This window comes from Thunnus maccoyii, chromosome 4 (assembly GCF_910596095.1).
Source record: "Thunnus maccoyii chromosome 4, fThuMac1.1, whole genome shotgun sequence".
Classification (NCBI taxonomy): domain Eukaryota; kingdom Metazoa; phylum Chordata; class Actinopteri; order Scombriformes; family Scombridae; genus Thunnus; species Thunnus maccoyii.
The window spans coordinates 13,970,037-13,990,652 of record NC_056536.1 but is presented as its reverse complement, the minus strand read 5'-3'; the positions used below and the strand labels follow the sequence as shown (position 1 = coordinate 13,990,652).

The following is a 20,616-nucleotide window of genomic DNA, read 5'->3' as shown; positions in this document are numbered from 1 at the left end:
ATAGAGCATTATAGCATCGCAGGACTGGGTCTTAACAACTTAGAGATCCTAAAACTAGGGAAAATGGTATGTTTATGTAATAGTCATTTTGTAAACAAGGTCATAACTTTTCAGTAACTTGTGGCTATCACTGTGGTACTATGTTGCATGGCCTCTACACCTGTGCTCCGTTGTAGTTGTATGGAAGACATGTTTCTCCTTGTAAGATTTAAGTTTCTTCTCAAAGCCAGGGAACCTGGCCGGCTGCCAGGTGATAAAAATCTGTAATCTTATTTTAAACTCCCATAGACAGGAGCTCGCGGGACATCCATCAACTCTATAGAAGAATAGGAGAATCAATACGGGGATGTGGTGTTTGCAGCATCCAACCAATGCTGGCAAAGGAACAATAAAGGGTGGCGTCTCTTTCAATTTCCCTCTTAATTGTCCTTCTGTAATTCCAGGGGATTTATGAAATCATGGTTTAGCAGTTGACTGCATTTGAATAGGCTCACAGGAGATCAGATTGACTTTGTATAGAAGCCGTTTGCATCATGTCTTCCCTTCTATTATGTTATGTCTGACGGTCTCATTTGTAATATCATTAACAGAGTGTCATGTTGTATTTGTTTTTGTGTAGTGATGTATTTTCAATTCAGTACTGCTTGCTCGCTTCCAAATATATTTATTGTACAATTTCTTTTCATAAAAAGAACATAAAGAGAGCTTGTTTTTTGATAACAAAATATTATCTCAATTCTCATATGGGGCTGCTGAAGACTTTGTCTCTGAAAGCTTTTTAAATATTACTGTTCTTAGCAAGTATAATGCACTTCAGGCAACCCATGCTTCACTGTTACCAAAGATATTAAATTAAAAAAACTAATAATCAGCAAGAAACACCTTAATTCATTTTTGAAAAACACTGTAGTTGGTTTTATGCTTCCAAGCCTTTTTTTTTTCATCTAATGGTTTCATGATTTTGCCTTTTAATTTGACAGGAATATAGTTTCTAAAAACACACAGGATATGACAATCAACTGTTAAGTCAACTTCCACGTTAAAAAAAAAAAAAAAAAAAAAAAAGTTGAGCCCCCTCTAATGCCCCCAGTGCACATCATGACTGAATTAAACAGTTTCACTCATAACATTCATAGCCGCATGACGACCTAGTGATAGGAGAGACTGTATTTTGTACAGAAAACCCTTGGTTTAAGTCCCCCTGTGTGGGTGAGCATTTGGCCTGCTAAAAAGTCCTTGACACTGAATGTGCCATGGATACTGTTCTAGCTGTAACTATACTCTCATGTCCCCGAAGAGAGATAAGATAAAAGGCTGTTTCAGTATAGAAAAAATTAATCACATTATAATTTTTAATATAATTATTAAATTATCAAAGTAACACAGCCAGGAAGTGGGAAAGATTGACTCAACTACCTCTCTTCCCTTTACCCTGGCAGGGCGTCCTGTATTTATGGGGGTGCTTCACAAGAACCATAAATCTTCTTACACTGTCACCAGAGATAAGGTGCTAGTCATTTATGTGACACCAGCACCACCATCATAAATATAGAGGCATTTTCTCTATGGATTTCAGATGTTTCAAAAGACAAAAAGGGAATATGACCTGTGTTATTAACTGCACAGCAAAAAAAAGAATTACAACCTATTCGTTGTAAGCATCACAAGAATATATAATTATTTCATATATATATATATATATATATATATATATAATTAAACCTGATTCCTATAAAATATCTGTATCAAATGGTTAATTCAAGCTGGCTGTGGCAAATCCAATAGCTTATCTTTTAGCTTTTAACCTTACAGTGAATAGTTTCAACCGTTTCAACTATTGATCCTACCTAGTTTTACTATTATACAGTTGTTTTTATTTATATGTTTTTCAAGTAGAGGGCAGCTTTGGGTTAATTGGAAGTGGATTTATGCTTTGTGCCCTTGGATGCTTCTTTAATGAACTAATTGACTGCTTGGTTGGTTCATTGATTTATTCTGAAACTGCTTTGTACGGTTAATGCTCAAGCATCTGTGTAGTGTTGAAGTGTTCATTTACAGTATGTGGTATGTGACCTCACAGCTGCACCTCACTTGACTGAGAAGCCTCAAGATGTTCAGAAGACCATTGATGACACTCTGGTATGGGAATGCAAAGCCAGCGCCAAGCCCAAACCCTCTTACCGCTGGCTGAAGAACGGAGAGCCTCTGGACCCTATGGAGGTAATGGATTTATTTTTTTAAAGTTTTTAAATATTGCTTTTATTGACGAAAACAAAGAAATGAGCACAGACAAAAGAATGATTGCTCAATTCCCCCACACCATGCAGCACTGATCCCCTTCAAGAGTACAACAAAGATGGAAAGAAACAAATTAAAAACAGAATAAAACTAAAAGCTGGAAAAATGAAACCAGGTGCAGCCACACATCAGCCATCAGAGCATCCTCCACTTTTTCATATCGTAGTGCCAAATATTGCAGAATGTTTGGTAGAGTAATGAGATATTGACTGTATTGCCAAACTAGACAACTACCTCAAATTATACTTGTGCAAATCACCTCTGGTGTTTTTTCCAATCCTACTGCAGTATTTGGTTAATCCGCACCCCCAACTTTGGATAGTTTTAGAAATTTCATACATTGTTTACCGCTTGTTTCCATCACATTTAAGCCAGAAGCTGCTATGTTAGTCCCCACACAAACCTGTGCTTGGTTACCAATAACATAAAATCATTAATTTTTACCCTCCATCTTTAATCAACACTTATGAAGGTGTTTAACACTCTTCTGACAAGAAACACATTAAGATTGCTGAAAGCTGCAAGGCTCCATCTAACAGGCTGGTATTAAATCATATTGTTATTGTTAGCAGAGGGTCGATTTTTTTTTTTTCATTACAACAGCCCCTAAGCTGGACAAATAGTGGAAATGAGCACAATTTAATATGTAAGATGAAAGATAATAAGATTACAGTAGATTCAGAACCAGCTTACTTAAAGTGTGCACTGTGTTACCTCACCATTTGTTGCATTCATTTTCCTGAGAAGCAAAATTGCTCCAACTCATAGGCTTGTATTTGGCAAGAACATGTCACTTTGAAATAGCTGTATTTGCTTGGGACTAAATTTGGCTTCAAAAGAGTGTGTGTATGTGTTGGGGGAGGGTGTTTGTGTTTTGCAAAGAAGCCAAAGTGATGCCATTTTCAGCCTGTCATCAACTAGGGACTGTTGACAATTTAGTGCTCAATCTCTCCTATCTGCTACTCTCAATTTTATCATTAAGTCTCTTCTCTCTGGGGAGGGTGAAAAAATGCCTTATCATCCAAAATACATTTCACATTTAGGCAATTTGCCTCGTTTTGTGTTATTGTGCCGTTCGGGTGAGTGTGCTTTCTGCCTAAAAAGAACAGCTCCAGTGAATCACAGCCACTGATAGTGTCAGTGTTTGGACTGGGTAATGGGCCCAAAACTGGACTGTTGTCTTTAAAGGTGGGTATAGTTTTCTGTTACTTTGATTGAGAATTAACATAATATTCGAAATCTGGGGCACTTTAATTAGAGATCTGAATCACTATGCACTCACAGTGAAGAAGATTACACAGCTTTGCACTCTAAATGGCTCGCCATCATGATACAGAAGTAGTTATCCGCAAATGGACATTTCACTCTCTGTCATTCGTGGCTGTCTATTTTGTTAATTTTGAAGGGCGCAGAAAAGGTCACTTCCTCTATTTGCCACACATCCTTAACCACAGGAAACCCTTATCACTCCACCTGCGCATTTCCAGTATTGATTTGTAAATAACATTGTAAAAATTCCTTTGGCGGTTGGCCAAGGTAACATATTCTCTGTACATGTGGCTATATTAATGAGGTGGGGTGTTACCATTTTCAAAATGCCACCGTCAACAGCGGCAACAGTAAATCAATTTCCAAACCCAAAGGTCAGCGATGTAGAGAGAGAGGGAGAAAGAGAGGAAGGCCAAGGGGGCCATTTGTTATTCCTCATTAGAATGGATCAGTCCTCCTTTCACTTTCTCGCTCTCTTTATCTCAGTATCTCTTGTGCTCTCTTTCTCTTTCTTACGGCCTCTTTCAAGCTTTTTTTTCCCTCCCACTCCCCCCCCCCATCTCTCTCCATTTCACTTTGGGCCCCCTCCAAGGGAATTAAATGGCGCAGAGGAGGGCTGTCACTTCAAAATGTCACCCCGGTGAAACAAGGACCCACTCACGCTTGTATTTTTCAACTCTACCACCAGCTCCCCCTTTAGTTACATACATGAGTGCGTGTTTTTGAGATTTCTCTACCTTTGACCTCCAAAGTCAGGGACCTGACTTCTGAGGCGCATTTATCACACATTAAATGCACCACTACAATCAGCAATAGGATAATTACATCACCAAACAGAGCGTCCATGATTTGCCTTTATACAGTTCAACTTGAAACAGTGCTGGTATCAGAGTAGAGTCAAGCATAATTAATGATGGCCATGAAGCAGACGAATGCCACCATTTGTCTCCAGCGCTAAAGAGATTGTGATAGAGCCACCACTGAGTCTCTGAGGGTTTTTCAACAGGGTAGTGGGTACAGAATAGCGCAGTGTGGCACCAACCCATGCACTTACACAGATCTCTTTCATCTCTTTCATCCCCCTGGGCCCTTGCACTGTGTAACCTAAAAAGGACCATCTATCATCTATTCAAAGTCTCTATGACTCGCTCTCTCTCTCTCTCTTGCTCTCTCTCTCTTTCTGTTCCTCGCTCTTTCTCTCTCTCTATCATCCTTTTTTCCCTTGAACACACATATAAGCACCCAGTCCCGGCCAAAAACCCAGGGACTTGTTGTGTTCCACTTGGAAACTGCTTCATCCATCCTCACCCAGGACCCCCTCTGGTGGTGGCTTTAGTGCCAGGTCAGCCGTGTGTCCATCGTGTGACTGGGCCTCAGAAAGAGCCCTGTTTGAAGATCCTCAGCCGTGTCACTGACTGATGTTAAGGGACAGTCCTTGTCTTTTCAAGTGGCAGTGCTGTAATGATTCCGCACGACAGACAGACCGGCGGCAGGACCCTCTGGACTACTTTGTCAGTGACATTAAAAGGTCCAGCTACACTCAGTGGGAAAGATCAAGGGCAAGAACAATGAGTGCTGCCACACTTAAATTGACACAACTATAAAAAGGGAGCAGAAAGCTGTGCCAACCCTTGTAAAGGTCAAAAGAAGCAGTGGGGAGAGAAGAACTTTGTTTGGTTTTTCTATTACTGTGTACTCTCTAGGCATTTTAATTGCATGTATGTATTTTTAAACAAACAGCTTCATATACCGAGCATTTTTTCTCTGCCACCTAAGACTCTGTGATACTTGATAGAGTTCAAAATAGCCTGCATGAAACAGCTTATTCCTCACTAATTCTTCAGAGGTTTGATTTCAACCACCGTTTGATAATGTCGCAGTGCTATGTTAAGCAGAGGGGGGTTACATCGAGTCACTACGGGACTATTAAGACCACAGAAAATTAGCAGTGTTTCAATTATCAACCCCTCCGAGGAGAGAAAAAGTGTGGCTAAAGCTTGAATTAGATCAGGCCATTTGTCAAAAATGAACATAGTTGGCATCATAGTACTTAAAATGTCCATATATAGCCCTAATTACCCACCTCAAAGCAGTTTTAGTCTAGTATTCTCATATTAACACCTAGTGTGTGACACTGTTATGGCACTAATTGGATTGTTTACAGAATTTCCTTAAAAATGGATTATATTTATACATTACTTATATAAAGTGAAGAGTTTGCAGTCAACAAAAAGTGATGTTTTTGCTAATGTTTAATAGTTGTTGACTTCAGATGTCAAAACCTGTAGAACCTGTAGTGTTTAATTTATGTGTGTATGTGTTTATGTTTTTCCATCTCAGTTCAGTCTAAATTAATGTAAATTCTGCAAACGCTGCTTCAAAGAAGATAGATAAATAAGTATAATATAGATAGATATAAAAGGCTTAAAAGGCTGATGTAATACCTGAGAAGTAATAGAATTTACAGTGACATTTTATTACTTTATGTAACCCATTTGTTGACCCATATAAGGCAACAGTACAATAATGCAAATGGCTATTGAAAATGTCTCTTATATAGTAAACCATATACAAACAGTACAAAAGACATTCTAGAGTAAGTATCAAGTATAGAAACAAGTCAACCTGTGTGTCTCCAGTAAACTTAAGATAACATAAGATAAGATAACATTTGAGGGAATTATACAGAAAACTGGCTTATCAAACTGAAATGCTTATGTACATGAGAAATACTAGAATCTAGTTTGTCTTTTCTCTGTCTTCTGTTTACATAGTGTTATTCTGTTAGTATATTTTAGGAATTAATGTCAGATTTGCTTGAAGATCATCCAGTGACATCTCTTAGGCAGTATTTTAAAGGCCATAATGTCTCAAGAGAATCTAAAGCTGTTAGCATAACTTGTTATCGTGCAGTTTGGATGAATGCTCTGGGTATTTATCTTTCTTAATCAACAGAGGCTCATCAAAATTGGGTTTGATGATTAAGCTCCTCTAATCAATATTTTTTGTATTCACAGTGGATAACTACTGCACACTGAAGAAGGCATACATCTGTGTATTTTTCTCCTGTGCTCAAGTTTGATGAAGCAAACTAAATAAAGGGAACAATCTGACTGATTTGAGTGTGCAAACGCTTTTCTGTGCTGCTTTGAACTTTGACTTTGGTTGCGTGCACCCCAGTCCCCTGTTTTGTTTTTGCTTGAGTGCAATGTTTTTTACTTCCATATTCACAATGGATCAAATGACTGTGTGTAACGTGAAAGACACAGAATTATAACCCAAAATATGCTGTGATAACTCCAGTGTACACTACCTCCCCACCTGGTGAAGAAACCAAGATATTTCTCTCAGAGATTGATGGAGACCAAACAGCAAAAAAACAAAAAACAAAAACAAAACAAAACAAAACAAAAAACTGTTAATATTTAACTTGGGTTGGCAGAAACACAATTAATGCTGTTTTTTTATGTTTGTTCATGTACAAATAGGTGATTGTTTGCTAACACATTAACAGGTTCATATGGAACTAATGTGTAATAATATACTCGATGTGTGATTTTCAACTTCAACTTCCTATAATTTAAGTGGCCAAAAAATCAATGAATGCAACTTCAAGTGGTGGCATGGACACAAAATTACCACAACAGAGTGGAAATATGATTTTGATAACACTACTTTCAGCATACAACAGTCTTAGCACAGAGGAAGTCCTGTTAAATGTGTGTATTTGCATATGTCTGTGTGTGTGTCTTAAGCAGGACAGAGTTCAGGTGAATAATGGAGTGCTGACAATCAGTAGCTTAAATCTGGCTGACATCGGCATGTACCAGTGTGTAGCAGAGAACAAGCACGGAAGAATCTTCACCAACGCTGAGCTCCGAGTCATAGGTAAGATCATTTGGTTGATTTCCCTAAGTACTTACCCAGTAGAATTGCTCTCATGTCATCTCCCTAATCTCTGTGAGATGGTTCATAATAGACACTTAAATTTGGCATGCTGATTAACGTGCAAATGCTGCCAAAATAAATACAATACCAGTCAGATTGGCGGTGGTGCTATAATTAAAGGTCCACTTTTAAGGCCACATCTCCTACACCCACAGTCATATTGGCAGAACATTTGCTACACATGTTCGTCTGCAATTTTGCCAGTTGGATCACGAAGATAATTTTATTTAAAAAAAAAAAACATTATTCCCCTAATGCTCTTTTTTTTAATCATTTCTCTATTTGTTTTTTTGTTTTTGCATGAAAAACATTTTGCAAAAAGGCGGTGCAGTAGATCTGAAAGATAAACTCAGCCTCCCCCATTAATTTAAATGAAAGCTGAGCACATTCTAAACAAAATTTGTTTTTATTCTTGCCTCTGTGTTGAGCAGACTGAGAGCTAAGCGCATTTGTATCTACAATTCAAGTTCAAATTCAAATAACCACATTGGATGCAGTTCAACCTTCAGCTGGGAAAGTTGAAATGACTTATTTGCTTGGAGATGAGCAGCTGTGTACACCGAGAACAAGAGATGAGAGAAACACTTTGCTTTGATATTTATATGTTATACTATTTAATACTATTTAATTAAATAAAATAATCTCCTGATCATATTTCCCCCAGTATTCAGTGTTAGAATGTAATCTTTCATTTTTACATATTTTATAATGTTAAAGGCTTGGCTGCTATGACTAATTGCCAACATACATAGTAACATACAGAAAATCTGACCGAAAGATGTATGAACTTTCTATATTTATCTCAGTACATTTAGCCATTCACTTCTTCATATCTGGCTAAACTTTGCTAACTCTTTGCTATGGCAGTTTTACACGATGGCATTAGTAAAAGTGTTAGAAGGCTGCCAAAGCCACTTTGCTCAGTGTTTAAGTTTAGAAACATTTCTAATTCTGATTGGCAGCTTGACACAAAGTAACTACATGTATGCACACAGGGTTAAAGCTGCAGGACTCTCAAAGCCTCTGAGTAGGTTTAAATGACTGAACTGTAGCTGTGTAGACCAAAAGGTGATCAGTTAGTATGGTGAAAAGCCTGTATAACACAAACAATTTTACACCTACACAACTATTATGAGATCCTATGTGCAACCCCTACTCTATTCTTTATTATTTACTTAATGTGCCCAAGGACCTCCTTTATATAAGATGTCAGAAAACTATGAAAAATACACAGCACAATTTCCAGGACATCTCTACTTTATGTAGATATCAATAGATAGATAGTTTATTATTGACAGTATTAGGATTGTTAAACTATTCTAATTTCCATCCTTCATATGCCACCATCATATCATAGCACAATTTACTGTTCATCATGCAGTTGTGAACACTTAATACACGATAGTAATTTTTCATTTACATTATATGGTCCCCCTACAGCTCAGAGAATCTGTTTAAATTCTGTAGTGCCATAGTACATTCATTTATTATACATGAAGATAAACACAGTTTATTGAAACTATAACTCCTCACACTCCTTAACATACGAGTTCATGTAAATTATACCCAGTTTCTGTGGGAAGTATGACAATATCTGTTGTGTTGATGAAGGAAATGCCTGTATTTCACACTTGTCAAGAAATAATTGTGAGGTGCAATGTGTGTATGAATACATGTGTTTCATAGTGTGTATCGTGCACTCACGTGCACTGTCATGCACTGGCAGGTGCTCAGCCATGTCACTGGCGCCAAGCTGTGTGTTCACTTTGAAGAGCTTTCTGCTGAGTCTGTGCGCATACAAAACAGCTCCTGACGACGGCGCCTTAGTAATTAAGGCCTAAAGGAGCGGCAACAAAGCCTCCCTCTCGTTTTACATTCTCTCATTTTTGCTTTGGAGCCCCACGGCTTCATTCTTAATGCATAATGTCCTTTTAAGGAAAATGCATGGAATTGGAAAACCCACCTTCTTTCAAATAAAATGTCTTCTTAAAAATGATGTACCGTGTCTCTTCCCCCACATTTGTGTGTGTATGTGAGTCTGTCTGCCTGTGTGCAAACAAGTGTACATGTGTGTAAAAATAAAAGGATGTGAGAGCTGATCTGCCTAATGGATGCAGTGACCTGCATGTTTTAAGAATGCTTCTCCACTCTCATTTCCTCAATAGCTCTATCCCCTTTGCTCCCATGTCTCTTTCTCTGACAGTAAATTAAACCTACGTTCTCTTTCTTCATCTCTTGTCTCCCTCACAATATTTATATCTCTCTCTTTCAACTCTCGCTATCAGCCATCGCTCCAGACTTCTCACAGAACTTGTTGAAGGCCCAAACTCTGGCCCGACAGAGTGGCGACGTCCTGATCGAATGCAAGCCCAGGATGTCTCCTCGGGGTGTGATTTCATGGAGGAAGGGAAAGGAAGCCTTGAGAGAGAGCCACAGGTACCAGGTTACTTTCTTTAGAGCAGTAAATGTGTTGTGTGTGTGACCACAATTGTTTAGTTTGACTGTCTTACTTGCAGAATGGTATTTCATTGACTTGCTTTTTTCCCTACTTGATATTCATGGTGACAAACTGCAAAGAACAGAACCACAGTGTGACACAATACAATTTGAATTGCACAACACGTTCTGCACTCCACCACTCTCCCCCCGCTTTCTACATTTCTTCTCTGAACTCCATTGTACTTTGCTCTCCTGGCCACACTCAGAGCTGGTTTCTGCACTGTTTACTTAAGGTAATTGGCCATTCCTAGACTGCTGCACTTGGATCGATGCACTGATCCATCAGCTCATTAGCAGCATGTAAGGCCTGGAGGGTCATTAGACCACAAGGCAGACGATGATCCAGGCTACCAGAGAGACATGGAAGAGGCAGATGCTATCCCCAAAAGGACTGATCAATGGCTAGCCGCTGAACAACATACTTATGTGATAGTAGTGGCGACACCAGGGCAACTAGCTGGACACCTTGTTTTATTAGAAATCAGGTTAAGTACAGATCAATGCAATACTTCTGTGTGCTGGAGAAAAGAATAAAAAGGAAAAACAAATGTTAATCAGACAAGAAAAACCAATTCTCCTGCTGAAGACGTAATGCTGGTCAAGGTGTCGCTAGGATGTACAGTCAGTAATTGATCAGGATTCTGTTTCTTCTCACATGGCAGTAATCAGGGGGATGGTGGAAGGCAGCTTTTAAACTGCATGGCCTTCATGTCATTGGTCATTGCTAGAGTGGACATATGCTTTCTCTGTTGTCTCTCCATTTTCAGAAATGCCACCACTTGATATTTGCACTGTTACAGTTCACACAAGCTTGAAACATTCAGTTTACGATTTAATTTGGAGGAACAACCTGATGTGCTATTGCACTTTTAATTGTTGCTCAGAAACGTTGTAAGGAAAGCTACTCAACAAACAGTGTGTGTTTTGTGTTTTGTTCAGGTGTGCTTTCATAATCTGTCACTGTATAAAACACAGTGTGGTCTACACAAATCAGTCACTGATGCATTTCCACGATCTGATAATATCTTTATTTGTGCAGGAATGTATCAGCAGGAGGCAAAGCACACCTGCTGGCACATGTGGTGACATACTGGGGGTCCTGATTTCTCATTTGATATGGGATTAATTGTTCAACTGGCTCAGCAGCTTTTCCACACACAACCTCTGGGATATCCATCCTCGCCACAGTGGGGGTGCAGCAGGTTTAGTCATGTTCTCACCTCCCCCAGTCAGACAGTATGTTGGGGAAACTAAAGGTGCGATCTGATTGTTACTGATGCCAGCAGAGACATCTTGGTTACAGGAGTGAGATGTTTTATTTAAGGGGGAGCAGCGGAATCAGCACCAAGATTATGCGTTGCAAACGGCTGCTAAATGTTCGACCCAGCTTGCAGATTTATCATCCTCTTAAGTATTGAAAGGAAAATGCATCCATATTGCAATGTGCAATATCAGTTGCGCCCATAAAAGCGAGATTTCCCATTTGAGATTTAACGTTACGGCCTTGCCCTGAAGTGGGTGAGTTGCATACAAGATGTTAGGCTTTGACATTATTGCAGCATCTCTCGCAAACCTATTCCCCTGTTCCTGGCTCGTTAGCATTTACTCTCCTCCATATCGAAATGGGTCTGCTACCAATGCTATTACAGCAGTGGCACAACACTAATCCATCCCACTGGCTCAACTAAAATACCCATAATTCCTTCTAATCTTCCAGGGATAATGTTTTCAAGGATCTGGAGCAGATGAGAACAAATCAACTAAGAACAAGGCAGGATCTGATTAGTTAATGAAATCATGCAGCGGCGATACCTACATCAGCTCATACGCCAGGCATGTATAACAAGATAGCCTTATAACAGGGTTGCTGTGCACTTAAGCGGGGAGCTATGAGGTTAACGATAAAGTGCTTACCATAATTTTATTTCACTGCTGACCACTGCCAGAAATTGTAAAATGGAATAGCTCTCAGGAATATTACCTTTAGATTGAACCACTGTGTTTAAGATTGTTATGCTAAACGATATGTATTGCTTCATCATGTAATGTGAATCCATTTATAATCCTGCTACTCTAAAACAGCAAGTTTTCCGGATGCATTGCCAATACTAAACATGCATCACAGTAAGTGAAATAAGCAGTACTTGTGGATACTGCAAGTTCCTAGTAATAAACTTAGTTAATTATACAATCCTTCTTAAGTGGTTAAAATAATGTTTTTCATTACAACCTTTTAGTTTTTTGTTACACCAAGGAGAGACAGACCAAGCTTTTAGATTAAAGCCAGTAACTCACTTTTACACCAGCCAATAAGGTTGAGGTAAAGTGCCTATTTACTATATCACACTGCTCAAGCTTTTATGTACACCACAAATTTCCCCAATACCTTAATTGCTCCAGGGCAACCTTTGAGAGAAAAAGGAACAAAGTAAAAGCATTTCAGACAGATAATGCTCCTTACATCTTTATCTTTCACCGTTCCTTTGAAGCTCTGGTGAGGAGGAAGCCTGACACAGGCTACTGCACAGTTTAATGGCAGGTCTTATCCGTGTGACATCTCATATCCATAACTCTTTGTTATAGTCCATTACAAAGGAAGCCGTCAGTTCAGTTAGGAGAATATACCTCCGGCTCCGCAGGGGAATAGGCTCTGTAGAAGAGGCTAATGTATTTTAATTCTTGCAGCCTTTAAGGCGATACAGGTCATTTTTGATCATTTTGGGAGGTCCAGGCAGACTTCAAGGGATCTTTTAGAAAGGAGCGTTCAAGTTCACCTTTTCAAACCAGTTATGTTTGAAACCCCGGTTCAACATCATTACACTGTCATGTGCAGTTTAGGAGATAAGGTGGGAGCTTCTAGTGAGGATTTGCGGTGGACATTTATCAACAGAGTAATTCATTTCTAAGGATTCAAATGTGGTCAGGAAACTGTTTTATATCCAGGGTTGAGAGGCAGTATCAAAAATTGGTGGAATATAATTTGATCAAATTGGCATGACCTTTCTGACTGAAGAAAATAACTGTAGATGGATTTTCTACTGTAGCTCGAGGTGAAGCTGTTTTTTGCTTTGCGTCCATCAAAAATATCAATAACAAATTTCTCCCACAAGCACTGAATGTTTACCCAGCATTATAGCTTCTTTCTTTGACAACAAATCCCAACACATGGCAATGATCTTACTCTAGCTGTATCATCAGAATGTAAGTCTTAACAACTGTTTCACATCATGAAATATTAATCTGTGCTCATGAAGCTTAATGGTTATTGCTTATTTCTAATACCTTTGATAACACCAGGCCAAATTAATTATTAGTTCAGCAAGCAGTGGCTGTCTTGTTAGCTCAGGGGAATTCATTTTTGGCTGGACCAGCCACAGACCAGCCCTATGACCCCGAATGTCTGTCCATCACTGACTTACTGACAGACTGATTGACTGAGTGATGAAGTTAGTGGCCCAGTGTTGGAGTTTCACCATTGGGAATGTACGTCCTCATGGGGCGTTTACAGCGGAGCCCCCTGAGGACATAATAGAAACTGAGCACAGTTCACTCTCATGAGCGCAGTCCCAAAATAAGTTTTAGAAACACACCTTTACCAACTGAAGCATCTCACACGGAGGCTCCGACACTGACAGGAGCACCAACCCGCGGATACAAAGAGACGCGTCGGATCCATTTTAACAGCCTGCATGGTGGCTAGCAGCTAGTAAGCATGGCTAGCATTGTTAGCATAGCTGTGCCATGCTGTGTATGGGTCATAAACTGTATAAAAAAAAGGTGTAGCTGCTGTGTTTCCGGTTTAACAGCACTGTGCTGGCAGGTGACAGGTGTGTTTACGGTGTTTGATTGCTCACGGTGCAGATTTAAAGTCACACAGCTGGTGGACTGTTAGCCTAGCATGCTAATCCTACGTAATCATATGGATGAGACCATATGTTCACAGACATCTGCAGATAGAGACAGATGAAAGCAGGGGGAGTTAACAGATGATTAGAACAGTTAAAATTGAAATAAATTCTCTTTCAGTCAAACATCCCAACATAAGTATTGTTCTTGCTACTGCATTTATACCCTTTTTTGACTCAAATGTTTGTGATATGCTACTTCAGTACACCTTAACAACAAATACTGGGGACACTACAGAAAATTGCAGGTGAACATTTAATATCCAGGAATTCACATTATAGACACTGACTATCCTTGTAACCAATTGGCCATCATTTCACACATTGACCATATACCTTCATATACTAGGTTTTGACCTAGTCTTGTTAACAGTGTGATATTTTATTGATCCCAGTAGGGATTTTTTCTTCATGCCTGCCCCCTGTATAGAGATCAAAGCTGGCAGAGACTCAGTGTTGCTTAAGAACATCTCAGCGAGGCAGATTCTTGACTTCAATGTGACAACTGAAGGACAAACCTGTCCCTCCTCTACTATTATTTTTATTGTTTAGAGATATACAACAGAAGTGTCATGTATATGCCTGTATTGATTTTGTGTTCTCCAGTGTGTTGTCACCACCGCTGCAAGCATATAATGGAAATATTTTATCAAGGATGGGTAATTTCAGTGTGATTTGTCATTATGACCCTTAGTTATTAATCATTTTTTCTGTCCCTTTGATGTTAACAAGTTCTTAGACACTGGACCCCCAGCTGAGAATATTTATAAGATCTATTTTTGCCTTCTCTAATACTCCTCAGTGTCAACAAGCGTTTTGGACATTTGTATCATCAAAACACTGTTAAAATGTGTTAAACTGTGACAAGAGGTTCAGTCGATATTTTTATGCATTAGGGAACACCACAAAGACAGACATGAGGTGGTGTTTTTTTCCTTGCTTGTCTGATTTCTATTGTTTTCCCTGAAATAAAAGGTTTTTAGCGAATAGATAGTAAGACAATGTTGTCTTTGATTACATTAGAAGCCTTTTTTTGTGAATCACAAGCCATTCAGGTTAAATTAAGCTAAATTAAGACACCTAATTCAGCAATAATTAATAAAATGAAGAAAGACAATACAGCTATGTTTTACACAAATACAGTGTAATGCCGAGTATTTAGGCTGTATTTATTTCAGACTATTTACATTGAACGACAGTAAATTTAAAAACAGTAAATACTGTATCCTCAAAGCATGATTGAAGCACTGGGAAACATTTTTAAATGACACATAACAGAAGGAGAATGCAGGAAGTGAGCAAAAACTTCAGTCACGCTGTCTTTTAAGGGATGTGATAGATTCCCTCCAGTTATTACAGAAATCAAAGGAGAGAGAACAAAGAAAATGTGTTTTCTAAACCAGTTAGAGAACAGGAAAGACAAAAGGATCAAACATGAACATTAGGTATGAAAAATAAATAATTTAGTGATGCATTATATAAAGCCAGTATTAGTGATATCTGATAATATTTTGATAAAATAAGGGTTTGAAATGAGTGGTTCTGTAGCATTATTTGCACACAGAACACATGAATAGACATTTTTCATCAGGGCATTTTGTGCAGCATGTGGCTAGTTTTCCACTAAGGCCAAGGAATGAATTTTTATTAAAAACCATTTATTTCTTTATTGTGTGCCTCAGTCACCTGTCACCCTGACATTCATTTCACTTTTACTAAGTGTTTGGTCGTCCCAGGGTTGTGTGAAGTTCACCAAACAAGTTTCCCACTTAAATGTTTTTCTTCTTGTATCCTCTATCCTTGACTTTGGTCAAAATCTACTAAAAACTGGGCAAAATGAATGTCATTATGCATATTCCTCACAAGTTCTCTTTGCACATGTTTGCTGCACATACTTTATACAAGGCCTTGTTGACACCAGCATGCTTTTAAAGACCTCACCCCTACAATCAACACTCTTGGAGGCAGCATCAACATTACTTAAGTTTAGTTTTTCAGCTTGGAAATTTGTCCCCTCATGTTACTCTGCCAGTACACAAAATAACTGACAAAGTAGTTCATGATTCATAATTATGGTTTTAAGTTAAAAGCACAAATGATGATGAGCTGTGATTGTTTGAGTCAAAGAAAGTGCAAGTGAGTGAAATGAGAAACTAAGATTATAGATTAGTTTAATTGTTGCTATGAGATGAAACAGTTCTTGTCTGATGAAGTTAAAACGTGAAAGATAACTTTTCAGGGACTAGAAGCATGAAACGCTTTATTCAAGCAACACCTTGATGCTGACTTCTTTCATATTTGGTTTGGTGTCACTCCAGCACCTTGTTTACTGGTATTAGCAGTTCACTCTCTCTATCAGATGAAATCTGTCAGGCTTGACTGATGACGCCAGCAGCTTGTGCAATCTGTTCTGGAGGTTCGACTTCCTTTTATTACCACACAACCAGGCAGGTCAAATTTGTTCCTCTGCTGCTGAAATTTCATTGACATATACAAGAATCAATTGGATCAATGGTTGGGTTGGATCTTTATTTTACTTTTATTTTTGTCTCAGTGCATCAAGACATAAGAATATATAATATAAAATGATTAATACTGGCAGTAGCAGTAGGGAGTAGTAGTTGTTTTTTGTAGTTTTACGCTCTATTTATTAAAGCATATATTACATTAATCCAGGTCAGAAATTACAGTTATTATTATTACAGTATAATTACAACATATGGAACTCAGTTATCTCATGGTTAAATTCATTTATTTTGGGCTTTTATCTGATTTACTGAAAAAAAGGCTTTGGCATTACGCTGCATTTCCGTCCTTACTTAAAAGTGCATGTAAGGTGAGCTTTCTAAAACATCATGTAGCACTGAATGCAGGAGTGCTGGATTAACTGTGTTAAAATGAATATTTTAGCTTCATGTAGTGCAGCGTTTGGGATAACCGGAGTTGTTTAGGCAACAGGCCAGGAATTTCAAAAATCATGTTCATGTTCAATTCTGTCTGTGTATTTATGTCTGCTGAAGCAGTATTTCTCCTATTAACAATTAAGATACACTTATACAGTATGAGTAGATCTACCGTATAGCATTCATTCATTGATATCACCGAGAATTCAAAATGAGATTCTCCTCTCAAGTGATCTTGCTATGTTCTTATCAAGTCAGTGGTGAGAAATCAAACTGTAACTCCTCACGCTGGGGTTCTCCGTATGTCACGCCAAAGCACAGGGAGCCAATTAAAAGTCACTGAGATAAATTCCACACTAAAGTTAAACTGCTTGAGGACAGTGGACTTGCTCATTTAGAATAGATTTTATGCACTTTGAATATATGTAAAATGACACCTATGCAAGCTTCCATGAGTAGAGCGGTATTTCAGTTTAACTTTATTACTTTATTACCAACACTGATGAACCGTGAACAGGCCTTACAAGGTGATGAATATACTCACATACACTGTATCTATGTATATGCTGTTTTTACCCACAGAGTTACTGTGATGGATAGCGGAAGCCTACGTATTTCCAATGTTTCTAAAATGGATGCTGGACTCTACACGTGTGTAGCCAGAAACCAGTTTGGAGTAGCAAGCAGTGCTGGCAGCCTTTTGGTTAAAGGTAAGATACGACTGTTTATTACCTTGTCTTGGTTTCAAACATCAGCCCTGGTTGTTTTACTGTAAACCACAGCTGGATATTGCTGGATGTGTTTATTGACTATGTTTATATGTATACTAATATTCCACTATTATTCAGAATATGACAATATTCTGAATTTGATACATGTCATATAAACAGCATATTCTGAATGTTGCCTTTTCCAATTAAGACAGGTGGGATATGCTGATATTATTCGGGTTTTAGGAGCATCCTTTAGACATGTATACAGCGCATTCGGATCATGCATCTCAGTTGGGGTTTTTACCAGTTTACGAGCTCTGTGTGTTGTAAACAAACCAACTAGCCAACAGTTTGCAAGGCTGGGATAGAGAAGCATGACGGGCTAGTTGTGTAATGCACTCCTGCACAGAAAAAATGACATATGCTGGAGCAAGAAGGCAGACAGAGGAGAGGAACAAGAGGAGAATGGAGAGCTGTTCAGGGTGGGTTGGAAAAACAGAGCGTGCCTTCTCCGCGACGGGAACGGAGGGGATTGGTTATTATCCTGACATGCAGCCATGGACTGACGGTGATGACTCGGTGTGATGCACCAAAAACACTCAGCAGTGTAGTTAACATCATGGGACAACCTTGGTGCTGGATGTGCCTGTATCTATAAATTTATAATATCAGTCATATCAATATAGCTTATAAATATCAGGCAGCAGCTCATGTTTTTCACCTCACTGGTTTACTTCACTGCCTGCGGACATCTTGCGAATCCCGTTCCCACTGGAGCAACTCTGAAAACACTCTGCATGTAAACGGGAATATTAGTGGAATATTCATTTTCATTAGCCATGTAAACAGCTTAGTAGGAATATTGTCTTTTTCAGAGTAAGGGCAAAAACTAGAATATTTTGTGCATACAAATGTAGTCATTGTTTATTTTATCCTCATTAGTTTTTACCTTGGCAACAACTGCTCTTGTGCTACACATACATGATACAATTACAGCAATAATGGCTATTTTTTAAGACATCATTACATCAACGCCTAACATATGATATGCAAAACATTAACAGGTTGTATGCTTTTTGTGGCATATTTTAAGAATGAACTACTGTAATGTAACACAAATCAACATCAGGACTTGTACAGATTTTGTTATACAGCTTTTGTAACAAACTAAAACATCATTTCTGGTTGTCAGTATTTTGGAGGAACACAGAACAAATTATCTGGAAGTCTGCACAAGAGCTGTGAGACACAACCGACCAGTGTTGCATTTTAAATTAACCAGCACTGTACACTTGATGAAGCAGAGTCGTTATAAAGACTAGCCTTCCTCTTACCTGACAGATATACAATCCAATTAGTTGATTGGCAGTGGTTGGAGGAAGCGAGACATGAGGCTCATTGCATTCATGTGTCTCAATGTTTAATTCATATTTTTTTGCACCGTGGCTCGTAGCCATGCTCGGTTTGTTTAAGATTTCAATCCATTTAAATCACACACTTCTGCAGTGCAATGAATTTTCTAGGTCTTTCTAAAGAGCAGAGTCAACAACAGTGCTCTATTAAAATGCCTTTTGGTTATTCCTCTTCACAGGTTTTTTGAATTGCAAATTGGTTTGCACAGAGGCCCAATTTTGCTTCCCCCCCCCCAGCCTCTTTACATCTACGAATGGAACTGTTATACTGTAAATATATATGTGTGTATTTATAATATTGGTCAGAGGGGGAAGGTAAATTATATATTTACTCAAGGACAGTACTGCTCTCAAATATTAATCTGAGATACTACACAAGCACAATATTTGCAGTAAATAATAAATACTTCTCCTGTTGATTAGGGCTGCAATAGCCATGTAAACCGTTTTTCAATTAATTGATCAATGCTTTACTCTATAAAATGTCCAAAAATAGTGAATAAAGCTCATTACAGAGCCCAATGCAACATTTTCAAATTTCTTATTTTTGTTTGTACAGAAGTCCATAACTGTTGTATAAAACGGAGAAAAGCAGCAAGTCCTCAAATTTGATTCAAATTTGAATTGTTGTTTAATGACTCAGTAAATGATTAATCGATCAAATGATCAAAGTTAATTCAATCGATTAGAAAAATTATGACAGTAAATTTTCTGTCAATTGAAGATAAATCAACAAGTCTTTTCATACTTGAATACATTTCATGATAAGTACTTGTTTACTACTGAAATAAAACTGTGAATGTCAAACAAAGTGAGGTAGTGAGTCAGCCAGTTATCTTTGGGCTTAACGGGGTAGATCATCATGGTAACCGATGCTGCATGGCAGGTTAACTTTAGAGGATCAGATCAAAACCTGTCAACAGCCCAACTTCTGACCATTCAGCTCAGTTGAAAAGTTAAGTCATCATTCCTACAGTATAGGACCCTCACCTGGACAAAAGTACTGTCTGAACAATAAAATGACAAGTAAGAGCGATTGATACTTTAATAGTTATAGAATCATTGTACTGTTCAAGGCTTTCCTGTGTGCACTCTGGGTTTAAAAAGAAAAAACTTGAATGAGGGGCAAATTCGCAAAGAATGAATTGCGGCCGCTGATACCACCGTGAATTGCGTATCATCTGCCCCGTCTCAAGGTCCAATTCACAAAAGATAAAGGGCTAATGATATGACGACACAAACATGCCCTTGAAGTTTTGCAGCTGAGTGCAATTTGCTCTTGTTTTGCATCTGATTGAGTGAGCAGAGTGGTCTCCAGTGTTTCAGGCTTTTCTCCACATTTCAGCACACATGGTCCTTAATGAAAACTGCATAGAGCACAAAATCCTCAAATTGCGTGTCTTTAATTAGAAGAAGTGCGCACACACAGAGCTCTCCACAATCGCAAACCAACTTTCATGTATTTTGCTGCTTTTACTTCTTTAGTATTTCACATCTATAACATAATCTCCTGAAATGTCACATGTCAAAATACAGCCATTAATGTGACTCAGGCAGGTCTAAAATGTGTTATATTAATGTCTGAATCTCACAGTAATGTTGTTCAGGTGTCATTGAATGTATATGTATGGATTTCGCAGAAACATCAGTACTGATGTTCTGCTTGGTG

At 38.4% G+C, this 20,616-nt stretch overlaps 1 protein-coding gene across 3 annotated transcripts in view; it reads left to right on the top strand.

Annotated features, from left to right (window-relative positions):
* Positions 1–20,616, top strand: part of cntn3a.1 (contactin 3a, tandem duplicate 1) — a 77,386-nt gene that overhangs the window by 41,868 nt on the left and 14,902 nt on the right. For 2 of the 3 annotated variants that reach the window (XR_006095969.1, XM_042410148.1), the window contains exons 9-12: positions 2,081–2,220; positions 7,323–7,455; positions 9,801–9,951; positions 17,405–17,532. Coding sequence is in view for 2 of the 3 variants with exons in the window: in XM_042410148.1 (XP_042266082.1) it covers positions 2,081–2,220; positions 7,323–7,455; positions 9,801–9,951; positions 17,405–17,532 (552 nt within the window). In the remaining variant the exon portion in view is untranslated. The remainder of the gene's footprint in view (positions 1–2,080; positions 2,221–7,322; positions 7,456–9,800; positions 9,952–17,404; positions 17,533–20,616) is intronic. The other variant, XM_042410149.1, reaches the window with a different exon arrangement.